Source organism: Lampetra planeri, chromosome 5, assembly GCF_965212315.1.
Source record: "Lampetra planeri chromosome 5, kcLamPlan1.2.h2, whole genome shotgun sequence".
Taxonomy (NCBI): Eukaryota; Metazoa; Chordata; class Hyperoartia; order Petromyzontiformes; family Petromyzontidae; genus Lampetra; species Lampetra planeri.
This window is the reverse complement of record NC_136111.1, coordinates 8,395,575-8,421,987: the sequence shown is the minus strand read 5'-3', so window position 1 is coordinate 8,421,987 and position 26,413 is coordinate 8,395,575. Positions and strand designations below refer to the sequence as shown.

Sequence of the window (26,413 nt, the reverse complement as noted above, 5' to 3'; positions counted from 1 at the left end):
GCACATCATGCTCGTATATATACGTCCTGTTTGGATTTTCTTTTTGACAAATTAAAAGTTCGCAAGGATCGGTGTTACAGATTCACAAGTTTGACAGTCACTAAAAAAGCAAACAAAAAATCGCACACCCACACAAACACGGATCACTCCAACACAGTAAATTAAAGACCGCAACCAAACAAAAACATCATATATAAAAGAAAACGTAAATCAAAAATCACACGGCTTGAACCACCTGGTATCGACGTACATCATTATTCACATCGTAGAGCCCACAAAGATGCTTTCATAGAGTTTTGCACATTACACATTCGTCGCTCGCACGACGCAACAAATTCCTGTGTCACGACTGTTGCCCCCCTTCCCCCCCCCCCCCCGAGTTCGTAAGGCTGCTCCCACACCGGGGCGATTCATGACGGCAGTGGCACCGAGTGAAACTGCACCGTTCGCACCGCATGCCTGCACACCGCACGGTGGATCGCCAGTCAGACGACAGACATCCCCATGCGATGGTGACCTTTACACCGATCGCACATACATGTGTGTGTGTGCGAGATCGGTGACGCTGTTCAACACGCGTCCATGGCGTGCCAGATGAGTCCCTATTGAACACACGGTACGAGCGAGCGATCTACGGGCGGGTTTTAGCCGATGCCGTCACACATCGCCGAGTTTAGAACTGGCCTTTGCATGCACACGAGCCCATACACCTATCCCCCCCCCCATTCCTTTCCTACCCACCCTCTCCCCACCCGACCACCACAGCCGCAGCTTCGAGCTGGCTCCCGCGAGCTTAGTTGAACGGGTCGTCGGTGTAGCGAGGCTTGTAGTCGGTGTTCAGTTGCGTTGTCTCAGAGGCTGAAGATGGCTGCACCACAACGGGCGTCTCCTCTGCGAAGAGACACAAAACGGAGGGATCAATTGCTGTGGGGTTGCGTGGGGGGAGGGTGGTGGGTGGGTAGTGGCGATGAAAGGCCTGTAAGAGATGTGGTCAAGATGGAAGGACAATGGATTGTTGAATCCGTGTGGCGCTTATGAACGTTATCTGCCAGTAAGCATGGTCGGTTCTCTGTGGGTACTCCAGTTTCCTCCCACACAAAGCTGAACACCCATTAACGGAATTGCCAAACAGCTCAATGCAGCACCCTCATTCAAAAGTAATGAGACTTGTTATTGTGTAAAGGGCATTATTATTACTATCATTATAGACACAGGCTCCCATAATGTTGTTTTTCTAGAATCATAAGCTATGAAACGGAGTGAAGTGAGTATAAGGATTCCCACTGCCTGCATCTGCATGCAGCATCTTATTCTACAGGACCAGGGGACACGCGATTTTACAGAATGCACAGACGGGTTAGTGATGTCACACGCTCCAGATGCCTCAATCGGCAACTCCAAGGTGTCTCCCTGCTAAGATGAGCAGGGGGGGGCAGCACTCATATCAATTGGTGGCACTGAGCCAGTGGTAGAAATTCCACATTCCCATGCCGGGGGCCAATCTATCCAGAAATTGGTACTTTTTTTTTATCAATCCCAGAAAATGGAGATGTTTGAACCACAATAATTTGGAATTGCAAAGACATCTAACAAAATCACAACTTCATTGGATATCTTTGTCCGGGAGGATAAAAATTGCCCGATTAATATTGCTGCAATGCACATTAATAACCATTGTGCGTCATCCTTTCCTTCCATTTTCAATATCATCATTATCATCATACGCAAATGAACAGTGCATGAATTTGCCTGTCGGCTGAACAGCGTTGGCTGCAATTGCGTTCCAAGAAACATGGATGCCACGTGGTCTGAGACGCCCCGTCGGCAAACACCGGGTTTTATTTTTGGACAACAGTACGGCTTATCGGACCCTGGAGGGATGTTGGGGGCGAGCAGGCATCCGGTGAGGATTTGAGCACGAGACTTTCAAATTGCAATTGAGGGCATCGATTACGCGTCTGTGGAATTTTCCCAACCGGTTCATGGGACATGGGCACTGCCCAGTGCGCACGAGGAGCTTTGACCGCGAGTTTGTAGAACAGAACAAGTCCTGCGGAGAGGAGGCGTTGTCTTGGGCTGCCAACTGAACACGCTTGCACATTCAAGCGCCATTGGTGGAATGCCAGGAACATGAACGATTCTTCAGCGCATCGCTCAAAATCGATTCTATGTAACTTATATTGAAAACGTGAATTTTAGGAAAATGGAATGATCGAGATGAGTCAAAGACATTGTATGCAACAGACAATACAAATGAGGTACAAATGAAACAACAAAAAATCTACTGATTCCTGAATCTAGACGATAAATTGTAAGTCATTAAATTCCAGTTATAACAGGGGGTTGAAGGATGAATCGTTACATGCCTCGCGCACACGTACATCGCAAAAGCATAGCTTTGGTTAAGCTTGATTAGAGGCTTGATTAGTCAGTTACCACCACCACCACCATCACTGTCACCGACAACGCCACCACCAACATCACCACTAGCCCAGAAACCACCGCTCAGCACCAGTGTTTCAATTCCAGTCCTCGTGCGAACCGACGGACAACCTCACGCCTCCCATTCACTCATCCAAAAATGTTAACGTCCAACCACTTGCAGATGTGCTCAACAAGCATTAGTGATTGACAGGCGTGAGGATTGCTTTCACCACCTGCTGAGAAATCAAACCCGCACGTCTTAATGTGCATGGATAGTAATGCTTTGAATTAAATAACTTTAAAGAAAGATGCAAATTAAAATAGAAACTCTTTATCTTGTAGACCGCGTAGCTGGGATATGTCCACTGTGCTGCACCGTCACGAAATTTAAAGTTCGTAATGAAAAAATGAAATGACTTCAATGGTACATCACTATGTCACACAGATATATTTGAATACTTCACTGCAGTGATATAAATAAATATCTATCGTAGCGGGCCCGACTGCAAATTTTAAGCCTTTTTTCTCATTCTCAAAAACGAAGCTTAAAACTCACGCTAGATAGCCCAGGACAGATGGCATGGGTACATGCCTTTAAAGAGTTTGTTTTATTGGGTTGCATCTTTCTCTAAGTTACATTACATTTTTAGAGAATTAAATTTCAGTTCTCATCGTCTTTTGTGGTGGCAGGGAGCGCGAGACCTGGCTGGTGATGTCACCCCCTCCATAATGATTTTAGCGTGCGTGCATGTGTGTTTGTTTGCGCAGAAACCTGACATCCACAACCCAGCCCCAGACAGGGGTCAACCCAGGTTCAAGTGAAATGCTCAACGATGTTCTCATCGTGCGAGTAACAACGCCTGCATGTTCACTTGATGAGGCACGGTATTTTTCAGATATGACGTCGGCGGATTTTGACCCAACGTGTGTGGTTCAGCCCAGCAAAATCTGACCTCAAGCTTTAAAAAAAAATATATAGTCGCACATGGGATCTCGTGTCACGGAGGTCACGCGCCTTTCATCACCTGTCCAAGCACAGGCTCCCCCATTCAGTCTAACAGTCGCAGAGGTCGTGATGTCAGAACACATGGCGCGAGCGACAGAAGACGAAGCGAGGTCGAGTGCATGCCAGATAAACGTGTTGATCCAATTAATCTTGCATCAATTATTTTGTATTTGTTAACCGCGTTTATTTATTTTTTCCGGCTGCAGGGGGATCTTACGTATCAAGAGATGGTATCGACTAACGGGAATAAGCAACGTAGTGAACGCAGCGATGGAACACGGAGCGCTAAGGAGGCGTGGCCGTGATTCACCACCGCTGACATCATTGACGGCTGCATGGCGAACGGTACATTGCTCAGCCTCCCACCCAAGAGAGCTTCTTGTTGTTACTGCCATGTAGGGGCCTCGGGAGTAGTTGTGGTGCGGAGGGGGGTGTCATGTGGGGAGTTGCGGACTCGGAATGATTTGATCAGGACATCAACCCATGAGAGGGAAATAAAACCGATACCAACAGTCGGCACTCAAAGGCCAAGTCGACACAAAAATTACTAAGCAAACAAACGTGACGTTTACCGCGAGAGACGCGCAAACTGCAGTCGCACCCCACAGCAGGCGCCGATTTGTAATTTAAGTGAACGCTCGTGATTTGGCCGCCGCGAGTGGTTCCTCGAGCCATGCGCGGCTACTGATAAGCTTAGGGCTTGGGATTTATGCAACGAGTGGTAGTGGGGGGGGGGGAAGCTGTGTTGTTTGTGGGGTGGGGTGGGTTGGGTGGATGTAAATATCTCATCCGTTTAATTGCCCACGATTTTACACCGCAGACCCACTCGGGATCCCTCACGGAAACATTTGCGCTCCAGAAAGTTGATGTAATTATTTTTAATTCTTCACACGGCCAAGTGTGTGGCAGATAAACATGTCGATTACTTACAAAAAAATAGCGTAGGGTTTAAAAAGACGTCGTGCATCGTTGTGCCAAGTGACAGACACCCTGGGAGCGGGGTGTTAATTAAATGTGTTATTTTAGGCCGATCGGTAAACCGTGGTAACATTGCCCTCTATTCTATCACAGCCTTTGCTATGTGAATTAAACAATTGGATGCATGCAGAGATAGGCTTGGGGGGTGAGGGGCGGTTTTCCACTACCAGACTCCAGATGTCAGGGCGGTTGGGCTTGAGGGTGAGAAGAGGGCAGCACACAACCGTGCCATAGTATGACTCGAGATGGAATGCCAAATCCATGACATTTCCAATATAACCAGGGTGGTGCAGTGGTAACACTAGTGCCTCACATCTAGAAGATCCTAGGTTTGATTCCCGACTAGGTTACCTTTCTGGCGTGGCATGTATATGCTCTACCCCTGGTTCTGCATGCGTTTCCTCCAGATTCTCTGGTTTCATGCGACAGCTAGAAAAGTATAATAATTATATTTTATTTACGTGACCTGGCCGAAAGAGCCAAGAGTAAGAATTCCTGCAGTCACGAAAGCTTTTAATAAAGCTAGAAGACATCAACGCACTTACTACAATGTGACTAGTATTGGCCCAACGTTCCCAAATGCTAACAAATTACCTGCAAATTACTCAATCAGGATTCCACACAGCAGCAACATCGCACCCCCCCCCCCCCCTACTGCGAAAACTTGGTAGGACCCTCCTGAAAAGGAGTCTTGAGACTCAAGTGAGGCTCTCCTGGGTAAACAAATGTAATAAATAAATAATGAATCAAGACCAATGCTCTTTATGATGCTCCTGATCCGGATCAAAAGAACCCATGTCGTGTTCATCCTGGCATTTGTGCTGAAATGACGACGTTCGATTCTAAGTTGGATTGAAATGAAATTGCACGTGGACTTTAGCATTTAAATCAATATTATGATTTCTAATTTATTTAATAATTTAACAATATTCATTATATGTACACTTATTTACGCAAGAAAACCTCATTGAGTTTGAAGACTTTTTCAGGAGCGTTCGGCACTGGGATGTTTTGCCAATTTATTATATCATTAATTCTGATTACGGAAGAAATTTACCCGAGCACCTATACTTACACAATGATGACCCCTCAATTATCCATACTCAGGTCGCTGGGTTCACACTACAGTGCGATAACCATTGTGCCACAGCTCCACCCGTTATTTATTTTTAAGAAAAGTTGAATTTACAGACGTGGACAAAATGTCCAGGTTAGGAAATAAATATGACCGTGGCTACATTATTGTTGGAGTAATGAAGCAAACTGGCCGTAATGCTCATCTGAAATGTAACAAATGTGACACGGTTGCTTTTACCGCGTGGAAAACTGTTCCTATTTAACGTACGAGTGCAGAGATAACAAATTCCCATTGGGTAGCAAATTGAGGTTTTTACAATACACCAAGATCTCGTGTATTTTAGACATTTGTACAAGAGTGAAATATACGTGGATTATGTCCGTTTCCACTGCGAGTGTTGCACTTTAATTGTGATCATCAATTCGTTTGCAACAGAAAAAACCCTATTTCCTGTGACATGCACAAGGCCGTGTGCGTGACGCGACGTTTCCACCACCACTGTGAAGGGAGTCAGCTTGGCTAATGCACCGGCGGGGCTAGTGGGGGCGTCGCCTGTGCTCCCACGGCAGCCTCAATGGGCCAACGCGGTCGATACTGAAAATGGCCCAGGATCATACCTCGGGCTGAGAGTGGGCCTGGCAGTGGTTGTGGAAACGCAGCACGAGAGAGACAGAGCGAGCGAGCGAGTTAGTAAGCGCAAAACTGGCTTTGGGATTCTGAACAAAGGTCCTCCATGTGTCCCCGCATCCCGAGTCGTGTGGGGTGAGTGGTGGTGGCGTTGTGGGCGGTGGTGTCTGGGCTTACTGCTGGCGTCTAGCACCGTACGGCGCCGCCCGGCTGGTTGGTTATAATTTCTGCCAGGTGAAACAAGACAAGGTTAGTCAGAAGGAAAGGACACGCTTACACAAAACCCTGGGAAGCACGTGTGCACAAACCAGCAAAAGTGACGTACGGTTGTACGCAGTAAACCGGCATTTCCAATGGCACGTGGACACACACTTTGGAATTAAATGTTCAAAAATTACAATATGTACATAAACTCAAGATTATATATTTGCAGTTTTATTTACACCTCATATAATTTTTTACAATTAAATTATTAGTGTCTGGACAGAGACAGTCAGCTTCAGAATATATTTAATCATTGGTGGCTAAAAACCCAGATTTAAATCCAGGATCTTGGCTATGCTAGCTCAGCGTCCTAATAAGGTATTAAGATCCCTGAGTCACCTAGCTACCTCACCAACCGAAAAATTATGGAAGAAAGAAAATACATTAATGAATGAAGGACAAAACAAAGAAATGATTACATACACACAAATTCTATCCACGTTGGTGGAGCAGTGGTGGTGGTCATGGTCATTGGTCATTGGTCATCATCATAATCCTTGTGGTGGAAATTCCACATTCCCATGGTGGATGGCACTTTGGTCAAATCATGCAACCTGACCATCGTAAGGCTACGAGGCCAAGTTTGTTAAAGCCTCTTGTGTCGAGCCAGGTTAAGAATGGCCACCCTAGGGATTCACCTGAGAACTCCGCAGTTAGCTGTGAGATCGTGAGGAATGACATCGCATTTGGTAGAATGACCCCATGGATAGCTGTGGCAATGAGTGGTGGTCTCGTAATTGATATGGGAAACAGCTGGGAGAGATTAGTCAAACAAGCCAATGAATCGACCAAACATTGTAACCCATCAACTTTGTGTGGTTGATTACTTGAGCCCATTTAAAAATGGTTGCCCACCACCCCTCCTGTCTCCCAAAGACGATAAATTCCCCTAAAAGCCACGCCCAGCACGACTCATCTGTTGCTAGCGTCACATGTGGGAACAGAAGTGAGACTTTCCCCCCCGCCCCAATTATTATCTCGTGATCCGAATAGTCGAATTACCGAACCAATAATTGGTAGCGTAATCAATCATCTAAACAAACGGACGGCTCAGCTCTAACCCAATAACCCTGTAGTTTACTTTGGCAATGTTTGAGGTCAGAAGCCTATGCATGGCCAGCGGTGGCAATGCTGGCCCGGTGTGCACCATCCCCGCTGTTTGCCGCTGTGCCCGTCGCCTTACCAGTGTCACCGTCAGCCACGTCGTCGGCCTCCAGGTCTTCGGGGTTGACGTGCGCGTAGTCGGACTCCTCCGGCACACGCGGCTTGCAGCGACCGCAGCAGCAGTTGCAGCAGCAGCACAGGCAGCAGCAGCAGTAGCATGCCGTGATGGCGCCACAGAACAGGAAGAGGGACTGCGGGCGATACAGGGGCAGCGGTGAAACGATTGGCCGATCTAATAGTTGAATTTAAAAGTGTCACAAAAAACATTACATTCGTCGAAAACACTGCTCTAGAAGAAAAAAAAAATAATGGATGACATTTACGGCAATGATCATTGTTCATAGCACTATGCCAAAATAATATAAATATTTATTGCTATCAGTTATATTGCATTTCCGCTATCGACACTCTAGCAAAGAGCAGTGTTAAAGTCACGTTAAACCTAATCTAACTCCAACCCAAACATAATTTCAATAGCCGCATATCTATCCACACCAGACAGTGCACACTTGTGCAAATGTATAACTCTCAGGGCTAAAATATATCCGAATATAGCTTTTTGGAGTAGTCATTGGTGAACATGCCCAAGAGGAGAATGCCATGGACATGAAAGTGATGATATAAATTAGTGGGATGTATTGTGGGATCAGAAAATCAAACAATGGCTATTGATGACGACAAAGACGATGACGATGCAATGGTAATCAAGCCGAGATCATCAAATCGCTAAGTCGATGACAATGATGAAAATAACGATAATGATCATCACCACGATGACAATTCATTGGTGAATGAGCCAAGACCACCAACTCACTACACTTAACCGCCCAGCTTAATCATAATGCAGCACGGGGCCCCGATTAAAACCCTGGACAACAGCAGCGCAAGCTCAGTGTCTCCGACACGGCCATTGTGAACCCGCGAGAGAAACAAAGGGAGACACCCAGACCCAGGGTGCGAACCAAGGCTCTCAGTGGTGCTCAGTCATTGTCTCCTCTCTCGTTAAGCACTGTTGGCTCACCTTGGCCCACCAGCTGGAGAACATGAAGTAGGTGTGAACATTGTCCTCGCCGAACTGCTCCGCCACGTACAGGCCCAGCGAGCCGTACTGGTCGTAGATGTTGCGCTTTTTCAGGTCGGACAGGATGCCATTGGCATTGTTTATCTCCTTGAACTTCTCGACGGCCTCGGGGTTGTCCGGGTTCTTGTCAGGGTGGTACTTCAGCGCCAGCTTCCTGTGTCGGGGCAGGGGAAAGGAACGCATCGTTGTCAAGGGACAGTGAAGCTGGGCGACATTCGCCGAGGTTCGACGCCGATGATGTCTTGCGTGACCTCGACGTTTACACGACCCCCGACCTTGAGCATCCACTCAGCTGATGCCGAGTGGGTGTTAAGGTCACTTTGTTCGATGGCTAGCCATTGAACAATGGCGTTCACTGAAGCGCACACTGTCAGATGCACTTTTACAGCCGTCTGGAATGCTCTTCCTTCCGATATTAGGAAGCCACTGGAGCTATGCACTTTGAAATCTATATTGAAAACCAATTTCATTAGAACTACTCTGTGTTTAGATTGACGTCCTTACCGCGCACCTCCGATTAGCACTGTCGGCTATGTATGGTGCGAAAGAAGTTTAATATACGGACAAACATGCCAGGACAGCTCTTTGTCACAGAATTTTGATGGGTGAGGTCATTTTTTTACAATTGTAAGACGAATGGAAACTGTGCACACATTTGGACAAATTGGAAAGTTAATTCTATCCCTCGAGATTCAATGCACGCGTCACAAGCATAAACAATTTTAAATGGCGAATCATCATTCCTAACGGGCATCGCATCACCAGTCCTCCCTGAGCCACCCCCTTACCCCCACCCCGGGTTCTGGTCAGACCACCTCCTCGCACCTGTAGGATTTCTTGATCTCATCGGCTGTGGCTCCTTTCTGCAGACCCAGTACGATGTACAGGGCCTCCCCGGATGTGGACATGGACCTTTGACGCTGCTGGCTTGCCATGGCGGTTGTCGGGTGGCAAGGGTGATGAAGCGGGAGGAAGAGCGAGTGGCCGAGCTGCACTGGGCTGGGCTCAGCAAATTCTCGCGGGCACTCCTCTTTTCACGTGGAATTCTGCAACAGAATGAAACCAAAGATAAGTGGTCAGTTTTTTCATTGCTGTGTGTTAAGGTACGTGGGGCATGGACAGGACACGTCTCACGCAGTCTACCACCAACCCTAAATCTGGATCTCTTAGTCCACAAGAGATGGAAATTATACAAAAAAAGGTGACAAACTAAGTCAGAATCAGAATCTTTATTTATACTGGAGGAAACCGCTTAGCTATAAAGCAAATTTTCACAGATATCTAGTGGGGGCAGGTCAGAACATTACAAACAATACAAAACACGATATTTGATTAAAAAGTATAGGAAAGGTAAGCAATTCACTTAAAAATTAATTCAAATAAAACTAAACTATTTTTTTTCTTACCAGGTAAAACTCTCGAACGAGTGAGATAGCCATGTGAGCATTCACGCAAAAAGTGTGAAAATACATACGGTTCTACGTGAACCACAGACAAGTCTTGTTCATTACAGCTCAGGAGCTTTGGGCCAGAATTGCATGTCCCCACAAGTCCACTTTTGCCAGAACGGTTTCACAAACAAGGCCGATATCTCAATTTATAATTAAGGAAAGAAAATCATAAATTAATCCTGACAATCATCATCCGGGTATTTTTTGAGCTGCTGCTCCATATTAAATGCTGCCGGATTCCATAACCAAAAAAAATGTAAGTGTTCAGTCGCCAAAATGTCGGGCTCAACACAGCGCCACTATCTTAAGCCCATCCCGCGACATCTGGTCTCATCAGCAATCCACGGCCGTAGTGCCAGGTGCCCTCGGATGGAAAGCTGACTGGCTTGCAAAAACACTTGGAGGCGGGTGAGGTTGAGCGCTTCAGGCTTTATTATTTATACAGCGCACCTGGTCGCTCAAATGCTTGCCTGCGAGTAATCGGCTCAAAGCGTCGAAGGCAGAAGGGCTGTGGTTTTAGTGATTATCAAGGAACAAAGACAAAGATCCCCTGTGGAGCATTAACAAATTGATGAGGGCAAGTGCTGTTTGCGAGCACCTATGATGGCTACCATGGCACACGAGGGGGGGGGGGTGGCCAGCACCACGCCGGGCCGCCTTTGTCTCCCTAGTGATGATGTTGACACATTACACCAGGTACTCATTTGAGGCAGAGTCAACCGAGCGGAGGTCCAAGGACATGTTATATTTGTTGTCCACGGGTGTTAAGACGTGGCGAGGAATCAAACTCTGATCACCGATTTATTTGCGCAGCTTTCAACACAACAACCGGAAGCGGCAGAATAATGAACGAACTCCTGCATACAGCCGCTTTCCCGTGGTGTACACAGCTGGAGAAACCAGGCGACGCCCACAGACACCAACGAAACTAGTACAACCATTAAAATCACCCAACAGAAATAAATGTTAATTAAATATAACTGCGCAACAACAATTTGCGAAACAAAGCTTTCGGCCACAGTTTTCACACAAAAGTAAAACAGATAAGAGTGTTGACCGGCCCACCCTGCCAACTACAAGCATAAGACAATTGTTTAGACGAGTCGGAGTTGGTATCGCTGCCTGCATTGTGTACTAAACAATGGCACTCATGACTGTCAATAAGCGATCGCTAATCTGTAGAATGAAATCTGGCATGGATGGTCGAGGCGATAATCATACAACACCTGAGATTTTCACCTCTTTATCTAGCCTCTGTAAATAGTTGGTAGTGCTCCGCCATAGCCAAGAGGTTCACGTTTAACAATCATCAGGTGTGTGCAACGTGTGACAGCTTGATTTGTGCTTAAATCAAGATCAGGCGAGCGTGATAATGCAGACATTTGGCAGATCGTCAAAACTGCAGAGCAAATGCTAAGCCTTGCATTAAATTACGTTTTTATTCCAAAACATATTTTGCACAATTATCGAGAAGAGTTCCATGAAGAACGTTGACAGTGAGCAGTGTGTCAGAGGACGGTCCCGAAATATGACGACAAACATTAATGCAGACGTCACTTCGGTAGGCCTCTTTTCCTCACACTGGGCACACATTTTATACGCCCTGCAAAAGAATATTCGTTGCACGTCAAATCAAACCTTAATCTTTCCTTCTTGGAGGCGAAGAGGCAAATTAAGTGACAATCAACATTTTCCTCGAAATTTTTGGTTTGTGCAGGCAGTAGTGAGGCCCGCAATTCGCTACACCTAAGAACCGGTTTCATTTCAAGGCGGCTCAAACCTGGATACAAACGCAGAGGCTCAGCGATTCCGGCTCAGTGCTCTGATATGACCATTATGACTGCCCCCCCCCCACAAGTCACTCGACCATCTCTGAAACAAAATAAAGGCTCATCTCTGTTGGTGGCTCTGGTCATCTTTGTTTGCGGCTCTTAGCCAGGTGTATAAATTCAACATTTCTATGGCAGAGTAAGTATTTCCATAGGACACACACTGCTGACTTTCTAAAAGCGGGAATAAATGTTTCAAGTCGGGTAAAATGATTGGCCGAGCTGACACCCGATTGGGATATTAACTCAGAACCTTCTACCCGAGTCAAAATACAGTCGTGTGTATATTACTTGCAAAAGACAACATAATTTGTATTCAGTGCATCTACATGACTGCCTCAACACGCTCTAAATATGCATATACGAACATTCACGCACAACAAAGACCCTCTGGGGCAAGTGCTGTTAGCGAGCACCTATGAAGGCTGGCACGGCACACGAGGGGGTGGGTGGCCAGCACCCTGCCTGGCCCCCTTTGTCTAGTGGCGATGTTTACACACCGCACCAGGTACTCATTTAAGGCTGAGTCGACCTAGAGGAGGCCCAGGACCGGTCCAGATAATCGTCACTGGTGTTTGCCATGAGCGGGAATCGAACTCTGGTCACTGGGTTAGTAGCGCAGCGTGTTAATCGCTACACGACCGCTCCCCAACTGCACACACACACACAGGCACACACGTCTCCCTGCCAACACTGCAACCGTGTAAAATGGTGGCGCTCTCAGTTGACGATGGCGCAGCGGGGCAGAACGTGCGCAGAAAAGGAAAACAAAAAAGGAGAAAATACGGACGAGAACCACAAACCGGATTCCACTCGCTCGCTCACACAAAATCCGACGGCACTATTTTTAGGTGCAGACGCTGAGCAGCTGCTCCCCCCTCCTGCTGCTTCCTCCTCCTGATGATCCTCCTGCTTCCCCCGCTGCTCCCTCTGATGCTGCTGCTCTTCCTCATGCATCCACTACTCCAGCTTCCATCTTCCCGATCCTCCTTCTGCTCCCTCCTGACATGGCCGTCTCTCGGCATATCTTCCTCCTGCTCGTGCCTCTCCTCCTCCCATCGTCGTCTCCCCCTGCTCCTCCTGTCACCATCTCCTTGTGTTCTTTGTTGTTTTTACTCCTCAGCTTCTATTTCTCCTGCTCCTGATCATGTACCTCTTGCACCTCAACCAGATCTTCCTCACATGATTTTCCTACTCAACATTCTGTTCCTACTCCTGCTCTTCTTCCACATTTTTCTCCTTCCGTTACTCTTCTGGCGATTGTCTCGTTCCATCCGTCCTTCCACTGCTCATGAGCGCTGGGGGGGGTCTCCAACCAGGGAATCTCACACCCCTCGCTGCCCAAACCCACCCTCCATCCCTCTCACCACCACGATCCATCCACGTGACCGCCACTCATCTCAGCGCACAGTTCTCACGGCGCAGCTGAGGGTCTCTATCACAAGCAGCGGACGCGAGCGGAGCATCGGCGAGCCACACATCGGCGAGCTGTCTATGCAGCGGCAAGAGGGATGGCACAGAGCTGACATGTAACGATCCATCCAGTGGGCCATGAAAATGGGATTCTTACGCACACAGTATACGTGTGAAATTGTGCACTTGAGAATCAGTTATTTAGGATTCATGCAAATTGTGCCATTACATTTATGCTAAAATGAGAGACGGAAAACGAGGAAAGCGGTGTAAACGAGCAAGAAATGTAACAACTTGCCCGGTACAGGGACCTTCATTAATTGTCACAATTCACAATTCATTGTTGCAGAACCTCATTATACGAGCCCAAATTAACGGAGATTCACATCGTGCACTCGCACAACAAGTACGATCGCCCACACGCAGCATGCCGCGCTCATTCATGGATTTGGCTAAATATTCCATTGCAAGACCCTCCCTGAAGAAAAGGTCTGGAGACTGACACTTCTTAGGATAAAATGAAATATATTATTCATTTACAACATCGTATTGTATTTAGAATAAAGTTCTCCAACTACACTATAGCTCTACCGTACACTGACATCTGTGCACTAATTAGCAAGGATGTAATGAGGCTCACGCGTTCCTCTTAACCTGTCACAGTTTAAGACTCTCCAACCAAGAGTCCACAGAAGCAAAAGGTTTCTTATATAATCTAGGGACTTGCGGTGCGAAACAGACATCTGTAGAGTACAAACAACACAGCCGAGAAAGATAACTCAACGGTAAAAATCTATAAAAATCACGGAAGTTTAGTTTTCGAAACATTATTTTTTATCGTTGTATGTGAAAATGTTTCCGTACGTCCAACACAATCAGTTTTAAAAACCCTTGCTGCCATATACATGTTAAACGAAATACAGCTAAGCTAAATGGATACGTTAGTCGGCCACCCACAACACTTGTCTACGTTATTTACACTTACGGTAGTTCATGTAGCTGCCTGCATCATGAATCCCCACAACATTTACATGGACGATTGCCAGAGAGCGATTTCAAACTGCTGCAGTGAAACTCGAGCAGAGATAAAAACGGACTTATAAACGTAGTGCCAACGCGATGTCATTCCGCATGCAAGGGCCGTCGATGATAACAATTCAACAATTAAAATAGATTGAGCTCACGGGAACAAAGTGATTCATGTGCGCAATAATTGATTATTTAAGGGATAAGCAAATTACATGCAAATAGTACACTCGTTCGATCAGATGGCCATGTGTAATGGATTAAAATGCGGGTACTGCCACCTATTCCAAGATGTCTGGCCAACATTGATCAGGAGTTAGATCGCGTTATTTATAAATGTGTCGTAACCCTCCACCACCCGACATGGCCCATCAGTAAAACATGTGTCACATTGACCAAAGAGTACAAATCGTTCACTAATTTAGCCCACCGATGTGTTGAAGAGTGAATCCCCAACATTTACAATTTTTGAGTACGACGTTTCGCTGGTAATTCCATCCAGCATCATCGGGCAATTTGCCAGAATAGTGGCTCTTCAACACACACCGGTGGGCTAAAGTAGTGAACTATTTGTACTCTTTGGTCAACGCGACACATTTTTTACTGATTGGCCGTGGTGGAGGGTTACGACATATTTATAAATAATGCGATGTAACCCAAAAACCTTTATTAGCAATAATATTGGTCGCGAAAGCCTACGTGTTAAATGGATTAGGAGGTTAAATACCACTTTAGAGGGGCTCTATAAACCATCCTTGAGTGGAGATCTATCCGCTAACAGTAGCACGAGCAATACATTGTAGGGCCGAACCGTAACCCACCCATACGCAAATGTTACATTTAGGCTGCAGGACTGAATGAGAAGGAATAATGGGTAATTGTTTGAATTATGTGATTTCAACATGCATTTTTGTAATCACGAATCACGTCTGCGTGTAAGAATGGATGGCTTCAGTTCATATACATTGCAATTTATGAGTTAACGTGAGTCCCTGCAGCCACTAGAAGTTGATATGTGCACGAAAATGATAATGAATGAAAAAAATATCTATTCTTGAATCGGGTCTGGTCTCTGAATCGCAATAATTAATCTAAATGCCAAAAGGGCGAATCATTAAACTTAACGGACAGCGTTGGGGATGGGGGCTGGCGATTGATTGGCTGTAGCACTATTTTTCGGAGCAGCAATTTTTCAGACTGCAGCCGTGTCAGCACTTTGTCCCGCCTGGCGCAGAACTACAAAACTAACCGCCTGCAGCACCACCCGGAGATCACGATTAATATGCCACGCTCTCATCAACGGCGGTCCTGACTCAGCCGGCACAAGGTGCATGCTAATACCCCCCTCCTCCCAGCGATTCAGTGAATCATCACAATTTGAGGGTCGCGATTCGATAATTGATTTTTTTTGTTGTCTCATATTTACAATCTCGTTTGTATAGTTCTTGTTGTTCTTTTGTCTAATCTGCTCCATTTCATGTTTTCCTTAAAGTTGAATGTAACAGCAAATAAGCTAAGTGAATCGTACATAATTAATTCTTACACATGAGATCCGATACACATATCGGGAGGGTAAGGACAGATTCACATTGATTAATCCATGCATTGTTACATGCCTAATGATGATGAAGATGGTGATGCTGCTAAAGACAACACCTCTGATGATAAAAATATTTATAATTATGACAATTATATCCATGACGACGATGAAGGCAATGATGATGACAGCAATAATAGCAGTGATAAGGAACTAAAAAGACAATGATGACGACGGTAGTAATGATGATGATGATGGATCGTACTGTCTTCTCACGTTCTATGAGCCACAAAACCAAGTCTGATCGGCTCCTGCAGTATTTTTAATTGTTACAGAAGTCTTCAATGCCGCACGTCCTGTAATTGGTGGACCGGGTGCTTTAAACCTGACACGGGCACAATGTATCTGCCACAGGTCCCCATGGTGCCCTCATGAATAAAACACCGCAAGGCACCCCGTTGCACAGAGGACACCAGTGCTGGTTAGGCAGTTCTGGTGGCGGTTGTTGGTCGTGGTGGCGGCTATGATTGCTGTAAAAGGGGAGGGTAGGTGAGCGAGGCTTGCCATGCAGTTTTGTAATGTCACACTGCATGACACAAGCAGTTACGAATAATCACTCATTTATATAGCATCTCCAATATAAAAGAGACTGTATAAAGGAGACAAAAAATTATAACCAATTCTCAAATCGAATCACAACCCTCAATCGTGACAGCTGCTTGCATCGATGTGGGGGGTAAATTGTTTCATAGCTATCTGTAAATGTTATCGTGCATCTGCACAGTAGTTGGTGCACTGCACTTTGACCTCAATAACCTGAGCTCAATTATTGCCTTTGGCAGGGGAACACCAGTGGCCAGGGATATATGAACCGGTCCTAGGTACCCAACAGGTTACTTGGCCAAGGCTCACAATTAGGACCTCCGTTTGGTGTTGGGCAGGTGATACGCAACGTCACCCAAACGCGCATCCGACCAATGGTCTCAGCCTCGGCCACCCAACCCAGCTGCCATGGGAAGCATGACGTTTCGCGTGGTCGCGTCTGGACGGCGGTGACGCTTGCCCCGACTCTCGCTTGCCCTCCCCCTCTCGCTTGCCGACGCAGCACAATGCCGCGCATCGGCTTACATCCTCCACGAAGGGCTGGTGTTCCACACTCGCGGAAAAACCTGTACAACGTGTACATTGTGCCTCATATATTGGTGGACTGTGAGGAACAAAACGAGTCAGTTTCAGCAATTAATCAGAAAATAAAAGTAACATGTACATCAGCCTATTGGTCTGTTGTAGATTCTGGACCAATTTTATATTTTTTCCAAGTCTCACCAGCAGGGTGCGGTCTGGCCAACAAGTGTTGCTAGGCTGCTTGCTTCTGAAAAAAAAACGTGCCCGTTGACTTTTCATTGTGCCAGCACCTGCCTTTGTATAGCACCTGTGTGTCATATTGGCAGATGGACTTGCCGGTAGTGTTTATTCGGTGGCGGCGAGAAACTGCCCGGCTTCTGACAAGCCAATGTGGAAGATCCACCGCTACTGTATCAGGGCCACCAAAGGAAACGAGAGCTGCCCCATGTTTGCCCAAGCGCACACAAACTTTCACCTTTCATCAAATCCTCGTCGAGGTGAATCATTTCGAACCCCCAACGGAGAGCCAGCGCTCATCTCTGTCGGCAATTGAGAGCGGCAGGAAAAATAAAATGATTCTATGGCCGAGGATCAGTCGGGTACTTGACACAACTGCGATCGACTTCATCACCATGTGATATGCAGCCTCGCCAGGTGAGTCACCCTCTTGTTAAAAAAAATCTAATGAACAAAAAAAGCAATCCCAGAATCCAGGAAACCCAATACACAGCGAGCGTTTTGTTATCACCACCATGTCTCTATATGAAGAGTCGGATAACACGGGGGCTGTGTGCAAGCGAAAACGAGGACAAAACCCCACCGCAGCCACCACTTATAGAAGCTGTGTCTGCAGCAATAGTTACTTTGGGGAAACGAAGCGACATGTCTCAGACCGTGTTCGTGAACATCAGGCAGATCTGAAACACGGTAGGACCAATACCTCGGCCGTGGCTGATCATTGTTTTAATGCGGTGGGCTCGCACGAAATTGATTTCTCTAAGACGAAGGTACTTTGAAAACTCACTGGCTATCAACAAAGATTAATTCATGGAGCCATCCATATATACAGACAATTTCAATCGAGAAGATGGGTATAAACTGAACAATCATTGGAAGGACGTTATCAACCAGTTAAAGTCATAACTGCCTATGATGTTCCCATTAACAGGTTACATTTCTCACACTAACACAGCCACCTCGCTCGCCTCGCTCGAAGTCGCTACTCTGCGATCTCCAATTAACATGCTCATCTCTCTCACATTAACATAGCCACCTCAGTGCGCTGGCCATGGAGGCCGCTCAACGATTTTACATTAACATGCTAACTTTTACTTGGCAGCCCTTTGATCGGTGGAAACCCACCAATGTCGCGGTCGCTGCCCACCACTTTGGCTGCTGACATTTGAGCTACACCCATTTCAAACCTTTATAAACAGTTTCCCGTTAGAAGCTAACCCCCTCTTCTGGATGACGAACGCTTGTGTTGCGATCGAAATGTCGTAGTTTTTTGTTATTTTCTTTGAACCTATCTACGTGACTTTACTGAAAGACACAAAGAATATAGCAACTGTACAGTATTAATCTCTTGATATGAAAGATGTGCAAATAAACAGCAATTATTGAATCGTGAAACTTGCGTAAACCAGACTGACCGCACAATGATGTTGGATTTTGTGAAGCATGCAAAGGGCGTTATTATTTCATTGGACAAGCTGACCTTTACACGAGCACTCCATTTGCCATCAAAACCCACCATAGCTTCCTTCCTTCTGCCAGATATTGCGACCGCTGCACTGTCGACAACTGATCTCCAAGGACCACTCTCTTACTCAATCTCAGTATCTGGCTTCTGGTCGACTTCTCATACCTGTCAACCCATTATCAGTGCCTACCTTATTACAGACCAATTCAAACCTTATTGGTCACCCCGTGCCCTTATAAATCTCAACGTTCATCCTACAAAGTCCCATCACAAGGGAGAAACACAAACAAATAGACAAAAAAAATGTGCCCGTATTGAAACGGCTGTAGACCATATGGACCTGGAAACTAAATTTCCGTGTACAAGAATATGGGTAAACCGTATGGGTTGACAGGTATGACCTCTCGTCACCGACCTCTGCGAGCTCCTCCAATGTGAGTCTCAGTAAGCCGCCGTCCTCCATCATGCAAAATGTGATCTACTCATTGCAATCTCTTCTTCCTGATTACATCTAAAACATCTTCTTTCCAGGTTGTTTACCCTCTCTCACCATGAAATGCTTAATATCCTCTGCACACACCTATAACCAAAGGCCACCAGCTTCTTTTAGTGATGCTTTTGTAGAGCCCAACTCTCAGACCTGCACAGTATCACTGACATCACTCCTGTCACGTACAACCATTTCTTAACACTACAGCTGCCATCTGCTCTGCTAACCCAATACATCTCTTGATCTTCTCCTCACAACATCCCGTATTACGCAAATTCCGACCTAAATACAGGTCTTCTACTACCAATACATCGTCTGACACTGCATATGAAGTATCTTATCATAAAATAGACCATGTATATGTTGGTGAATGTCACGGTATTAGTGCCGAAACAATTAATCTATTTAAATTATATAACTTTTTTTATGTACGACATTTTATTCAGAAGCCATTATTTAATGACGGACGTCGGGCATGCGGTTTCCAAAATGCGGGAAACTCAGTGCAGCACACAGCCAGCATGATGCGGGGATACCCACTGATGATGGCGATGATGCCGTCAAATCCCCACCCACCTCCATCTGGAGTCTGCCATCATTAAAATACGTTGAGCCTCATGTGTGGAAATTCTATATTTATCCATACAAATGAAACACAAAAGCGCATGGTAATTGATCAAACAAAGCAATAATCCGGAGATAAATAGATTATTTCACAGTAGACAAATGCAGCACTACACAGTACACAAGTATTGTATACACAGTTAAAGTATTGTGTGCATTTCAGTGGACGAGCAGCCACAAAAGAGGTAGTTACAAGAGGTGGGGCAGTTTCATTCTCTCTACAACCCACCCCATAACTTTCGTCGGGAATTACACACGAGTGCTGTCAACAAAAAACTATAGTTACACACAAGCCTCAACAGCTATTGGGTGGCTCTTGGTGTGCCGACAAACTAATCATAAAAAAAAACGAATTCCTAAACTTTATAATGCACACACATCACATCCTTTATATGCATTGTGTCAAAGTCCGTGAGCATTAGACAGTGGTCATCTACATTGTCAGTCTTTAGCAAATGGTGTAAAATTCCACATTGCTATAGCAGGGGGCAGTCTTGATCATTGTAATCTGGCCCGGAAGCACTGTACAGTAATCGATGGACAATCGGAAGGATAACAGTTCAAATCCTGGTCCGTGGTCCAATCAGTCCATTGATAATTTTTTAAGAGACTGGCCCCCACCATGTGAATGTGGAATCTCCACCGGTGGCCAAGGACTGCCAGAGGAGATGAGCGTGGCTCAATCGCTGAGCAGGAAGACCATTTGACCAGACTTAAAATAGCTGACGAGTTCATGCTTTGCAGATATTAGATTGTCACCATCAGCTGTAAAAATTCACAATTCAAGAACCCGATTGCATCCAAGAATCAATTATTTTTTTACAATGTGGTCATTGTAGCGGCCCCTAGTGGATGGCCACATTCATCTAAATCCAACACTTGCTTGGGGTGTGCTGATTATTTTGGTATCACGTGGCATTGGGTGACATCAATATTGTTAGCACAAAGACATTTTGCATAAAGACATAATGATCTAAAAAATATACTAAATTGTCATGACAAATCAAAAAACGTAATTCTTAAATCTAAAACTTAAATCTATTGCATGCAATGCATCCAAATCGAAGCACGTGGACTCTTGCGCATGTGATTGGAACCCATGAATCGTGAAGCTTAGGGAATGTATATGAATCGATGAAGTGACGAATCGATTAAGTGACGCATCGTCACATCCCGAGAACCAAGCAAACATATATTTCATCAGCGGCTGCCGCCGCATCACACTATTTGGGGGCTTGAGGCATTCAAAGTGTAGTGTCCCCTTCGCTCACATTAAATCAATCACAGGGCAGCTCCACTGACAGTTGAAGGGATGCGATGCTTTCCACTTAACGTCCGTTACACCTGCTAAATTGTTAATCGCTGGCGGGTATGAGGGGTTCATCAGATGACCCAGTGAAAGGTCTCAACAACACAGCGCTTGTACAATCATCAAACTCGTCAAGTTTAACCTGCAACGATTGGCTAATTGGTTTGTCGACTGAAGCCATGAATGTCCATTTTGAACCCCATATTGTAAGGGGAGGATCCTTGCCTAGAAGATAGGCAGTTCACCAGCATTAATTGACGCAAGTTTGACTCAACCCATGAGACACTGTCAAAACCTGTCCAGAGGTTGCTTGTCTTGAAACGCTGCTGAAATGGACTCCCAGAAGGCCGTGCGGATGATGGCTTGTGTAAAAAACACTTACATTTTTTCAAGTGGACAGACGGGTATGTGAAGGAAACATGTTGTCTGCTTAGTTATTTTGTTATTTTAGAGAATGCAGTTTAAAGGACAATTTTAACCCTTAAACCAAGAGCTCTTACGTTGTAACGACATTCCTCAGGTGTCGGTTCTGGACCGCCCCACACAGGTTTGAAGAATATGCACAATTGTTCATTTTCTGCAAATTGCCTTGATCAAGACACCTTGGTCAAAGCGCCATATAAATTACGATAAGAGGCTACAATTACTTTCAAGTAAGTTTCAAGCGTGACATGATTTCCATGATATCCGCAAGTTTCAACAAAGATGCAGTGACGTCATGGCATCAGTGTTTATCACGTGTATAAAAAATATATTAACATTTTTGAATAAATAAATCGTTACATTCCTAATATACATGTATTACTATTATACACCCAAATACACATGCATGCACACACATCATATACGTATTTACCTATTATATATAACTAACAAAATAGTATACAGTTCATCCTATTGTCATTCCATTGCTAGATGAAGGCCTTCCCATCCCATGCAGGTAAAGGGATATTTTCGATTTAAAGCTTTCGTGACTGCAGGGATTCATCTTCTTGGTTCTTTCGGTAAAGTCACGTAGAATGAAAATAATAAAATAATAAAAGTAAAACATAATAAAATAATTCTCACGACGTTTCGGCCACAACGCAAGCAGCCGTCCTCAGGTGGAGAGCAGGTCTGTCGAGTAGACAGAGTCATTCAGACTCTGTCTACTCGACAGACCTGCTCTGTCTACTCGACAGACCTGCTCTCCACCTGAGTCTGAATGACTCTGTCTACTCGACAGACCTGCTCTCCACCTGAGGACGGCTGCTTGCGTTATGGCCGAAACGTCGTGAGAATTATTTTATTATGTTTTATTTTTATTATTTTATTATTTCCATTCTACATGACTTTACCGAAAGAACCAAGAAGATGAATCCCTGCAGTCTACTCGACAGACCTGCTCTCCACCTGAGGACAGCTGCTTGCGTTATGGCCGAAACGTCGTGAAAATTATTTTATTATGTTTTATTTTTATTATTTTATTATTTCCATTCTACATGACTTTACCGAAAGAACCAAGAAGATAAAGGGATATTGTTTGACCATACTTCACCATGCAGGTCAGTGTGGGTTGGTGAAGGGAGGGGAAGGAAGTAAGCCCAGGACCGTGTCAGACATCACGTGCCAACAATGTTCGCCATGGCCAGGAACTGAACTCGGATCGCCAGGTTGACAGCGCACTGGGTAAGCCACTGTAGCAGAGCTCCCCATAAACTGCCCTGTACTCCGACGCAAATGATGAACACGGTCATTAACACACTGCACTGTGATCATGACACGATCTGAGGCTACACTTTTGCACATTTTCAAAGGGTCTTATTCTCTCTCTCTCTCATCCTTCCCAGGCAAACACAGCTAACCAATTAATTGAGACGCAATTGCAAAACCTGGAGACTATTACCAATTTTTTCCCGCTGCTCACAATTCTCCTTGTGCCTCCAAGTCGCTCACAAAGGACAAGGAACTCGTGGGTTCCGATTGTTTGTAAAGAGAGTGCCATTTGAACGTTGCCGTAGTTATTCTCAAGTCATTTTCACTTCTGCTTCTCATATCCTGCCTATGACCTAATCACCCAGAATGTGGCTAACCTCATCAGATGTCAAAGCTAAGCAGATTTAGAGCCTGGATAGGTTTTTGCATGGCTCACCACCATCCATAACACGGCCTGTTATAAATCGGCTTTTGCAGGGCTACATTGCGGCAAAACGCATTGTTGAACTGTACTGTACTTAGGTGGTCCCATGTCTATGATCCCAGCCTTCACCAATCCGCAGTGACCAGCTTGGTGAAGTATGGTAAAAAAAACCCTCAAGGCGTGGGGAGACCCTTACACATCAGTTGATTTATAATATCGTGATACATATTAATGTGTTTCACTTCTGCAAGGGTAGTGATGATAAAGGCAGGGCGTACATCCTCATCCTGAAAATCGTCCTTATCCTTCATCTCCATCTCATTACAACACCTTATCTATCAATTTCATATGCATCATTCTGTCTCGTCCTGTAAGTTAGTTCGAGTTATACATATCCTAATAATGACTCATCACCTACCTCCTCAAAAACCTTCCACTGTTCATCGCGTGCCATTCAAATTTTTATCCCTGTTATGATCGTCACTCCAAGCTATGACCAAACCACCAATCAGCACTGCCATCATCATCAGAAGCAGCATCAACAGCAGCAAACACCGTCAACTAAACCGTCAACACAATTATATAATTAACATCACAAACCGAATACTCATGTACAACACTATTACTACCATCCATTTCACCATTCATAAAATCATCACCAAGAATATAAGCGGCAGCATGAGAATCAGCAACATCAACATCAGAATCATCATCATTGGCATCTGCATCTTCAGAATCAGCAGCAGCAGCAAAATCAACCTCATCAACATCAGAACCATCTCGATTTAAAGCTTTCGTGACTGCAGGGATTCATCTTCTTGGTTCTTTCGGTAAAGTCACGTAGAATGGAAATAATAAAATAATAAAAATGCAACATAATAAAATAATTCTCACGACGTTTCGGCCACAACACAAGCAGCCGTCCTCAGGTGAAGACCAGGTCTGTCGAAACGTCGTGAGAATTATTTTATTATGTTTTATTTTTATTATTTTATTATTTCCATTCTACGTGACTTTACCGAAAGAACCAAGAAGATCAGAACCATCATCAGTATTTTCAGAAAGATATAATTTGGTGATACTGCGTTGGCAGTGGTGCAAAAGCACAAATAACAACAAAAATATCAACACATCTGTCAATAAGACTGTGGCAATAAAAGTAAAAATATACAATCGACGACATTTCGGGAATTGTCCCTTCTATTAAGGTCCTTTACAGAAGGCTTTTCAATTTGCAGGACCATTGCACGAAACGTCGTAAATTATATATCGCCCTTTTAAAGGTGTTATTGGTGAATGTGTTGAGCATTCTGTTGTTATTCGCTCTTTTGCACCACTGCCAACGCAGCATCCCCATCGTCACCAACATCAAGACGACCCTTAAACACCGCTCCCCGACCTAAAGCAGCGTGGGGGCACAGTGTGATTAGAGGACACTAATCAGAACGCAGGGCCACCACCAGATGCTAAATGCCCAAAGCCCAGTACAGTGGCGGTGTTCTTACGCACGTAGCTACACGAGCCAGCCCCTTGCCTCCTCCTCCTCCTCCCTCCCATTCATTCGCCACAGCCCATCCCCGTCCCTGGCTCTCGAGATAACGATTTGCTATTCCCGGCGAAGCGATGTATTGTTCACGAGGGGGGCGATGGGTTAAGATTCGATTAAATAATCGAATTGCATTATCGTCTTGTTGGTTTCGGCCTCGTGCGCGTGTCGTTATTGAACCACTCAACCCGAATGCGCAATTGATCACAGCTGCGTATCATTTGCATCGAGCGTCAAGACGAATGTTTATTACAACCACGTATATCGGGGGTACTATAATCGATACGGTTTAATCTATTAACCTGCCCGCCGTTAATTTACATAATTGTTATTCAACGTTGATACCATGGTCTGCGATCATCACCGCAAGCAGCGATTATCGTGGTGGTGGTGATGATGGTGAAGATGATCAACATTTATATTTATCGTAGATTCTTTTATTATAATAATTTGATAAGAAAAATGTCTATTCTTATCCCCGAATGTTGCAAATTGGCACAATGCAGAACCGTCATCAGCATCATTAGCAAGCAGCATTCGCGATGACTGCCGTGGTGACGTTACGTCAGCATTGGTTGCCCGATGATGATCATCACCACCACCATCATTATCACCACCACCATCATCACCACCATCATCCCATCAACATCTTGACCATTATCCTCACACATTACGTCACTACCACACCACCATTTTCATTGAACATCGTCGTGATCACAGACGACACTCGCTACATTACCACCCATTATAATTAACACCATCGCCCAACTCTAAACCAGCGTCAATTACCACCATCACCGCCTTCACCACCATCATCATCACCACCATCACCGCTAACGTCGCGGCTCTACAACCATCAACATCAACGCCCAAAATTCGCCGTTACGCCGTTCAATGCCATCGCCAATTCCCCCCCACCCACCCGAATACAAACATTAACATCATCGCCATCGCCTATCATCCAAGCATCACCGCAGACACCGCCATCAACATCAGACCCCCATCACGTCCACAAACATCACCATGCCCCTAGACAACGACGACGACGACGCCGCTCTCAATTAAAACATAAAACCACAACCCCCGACGACGACACCGCCTCTCACCACAACCGGCATCACGACAAGACACCATCATCACCACCACCACCACCACCAAACCCATCGCAGTGGAGTACCGCAAAGACCCCCCCTCACAACCACCACCATCACAGCACCCCCATCACCAACCACCCCCATCACAGCACCCCCATCACAGCACCCCCATCACCAACCACCACCACCCCCATCACAGCACCCATAAACACGTCCACCATTGACTCCAAAGCAGACGTCCGACTCACCACCACCACCGCTACGCCGTCCCCGCGAGCGCCTCTGGTCTCCTCCCCCTTCGTGAAAGACGTCGCTGCGTTGTCGGTGTTCGTGCGTGTGTCCCTCTGCTACGACGTGAGAGCGAGAGAGCGAGTGAGAGAGGATGGTGATGGTGGTGGGGCGGTCGTGCGGCGGCGGCGGCGATGGGCGACGCGATACCTGCAGCGGCGGCCGGGAGGAGGAGGGGGAGGGGCCAGCGGTGACGTCACCACAGGAAGGATTCTTGGGGTTCTACAGAGGATTGGGA

At 45.7% G+C, this 26,413-nt stretch overlaps 1 protein-coding gene across 4 annotated transcripts; it reads right to left on the bottom strand.

The window, feature by feature from the left end:
• Nucleotides 1-18: 18 nt before the first annotated feature.
• Nucleotides 19-26,413, bottom strand: LOC144718783 (dnaJ homolog subfamily C member 5-like). 4 transcript variants are annotated; one of them, XM_078594318.1, is made up of 6 exons: nt 26,326-26,413; nt 9,448-9,668; nt 8,563-8,776; nt 7,561-7,732; nt 6,291-6,340; nt 19-891 (listed from the first exon to the last, which is right to left on the bottom strand). In XM_078594318.1, exons 2-5 carry the CDS (start codon nt 9,555-9,557, stop codon nt 6,300-6,302), a joined length of 537 nt encoding a protein of 178 aa, XP_078450444.1. In that variant the 5' UTR covers nt 9,558-9,668; nt 26,326-26,413; the 3' UTR covers nt 19-891; nt 6,291-6,299. The 4 variants fall into 4 exon arrangements, with proteins under 4 accessions (XP_078450444.1, XP_078450442.1, XP_078450441.1 ...); XM_078594316.1 differs by having other exon boundaries at nt 26,136-26,347; XM_078594315.1 differs by lacking the exon at nt 6,291-6,340.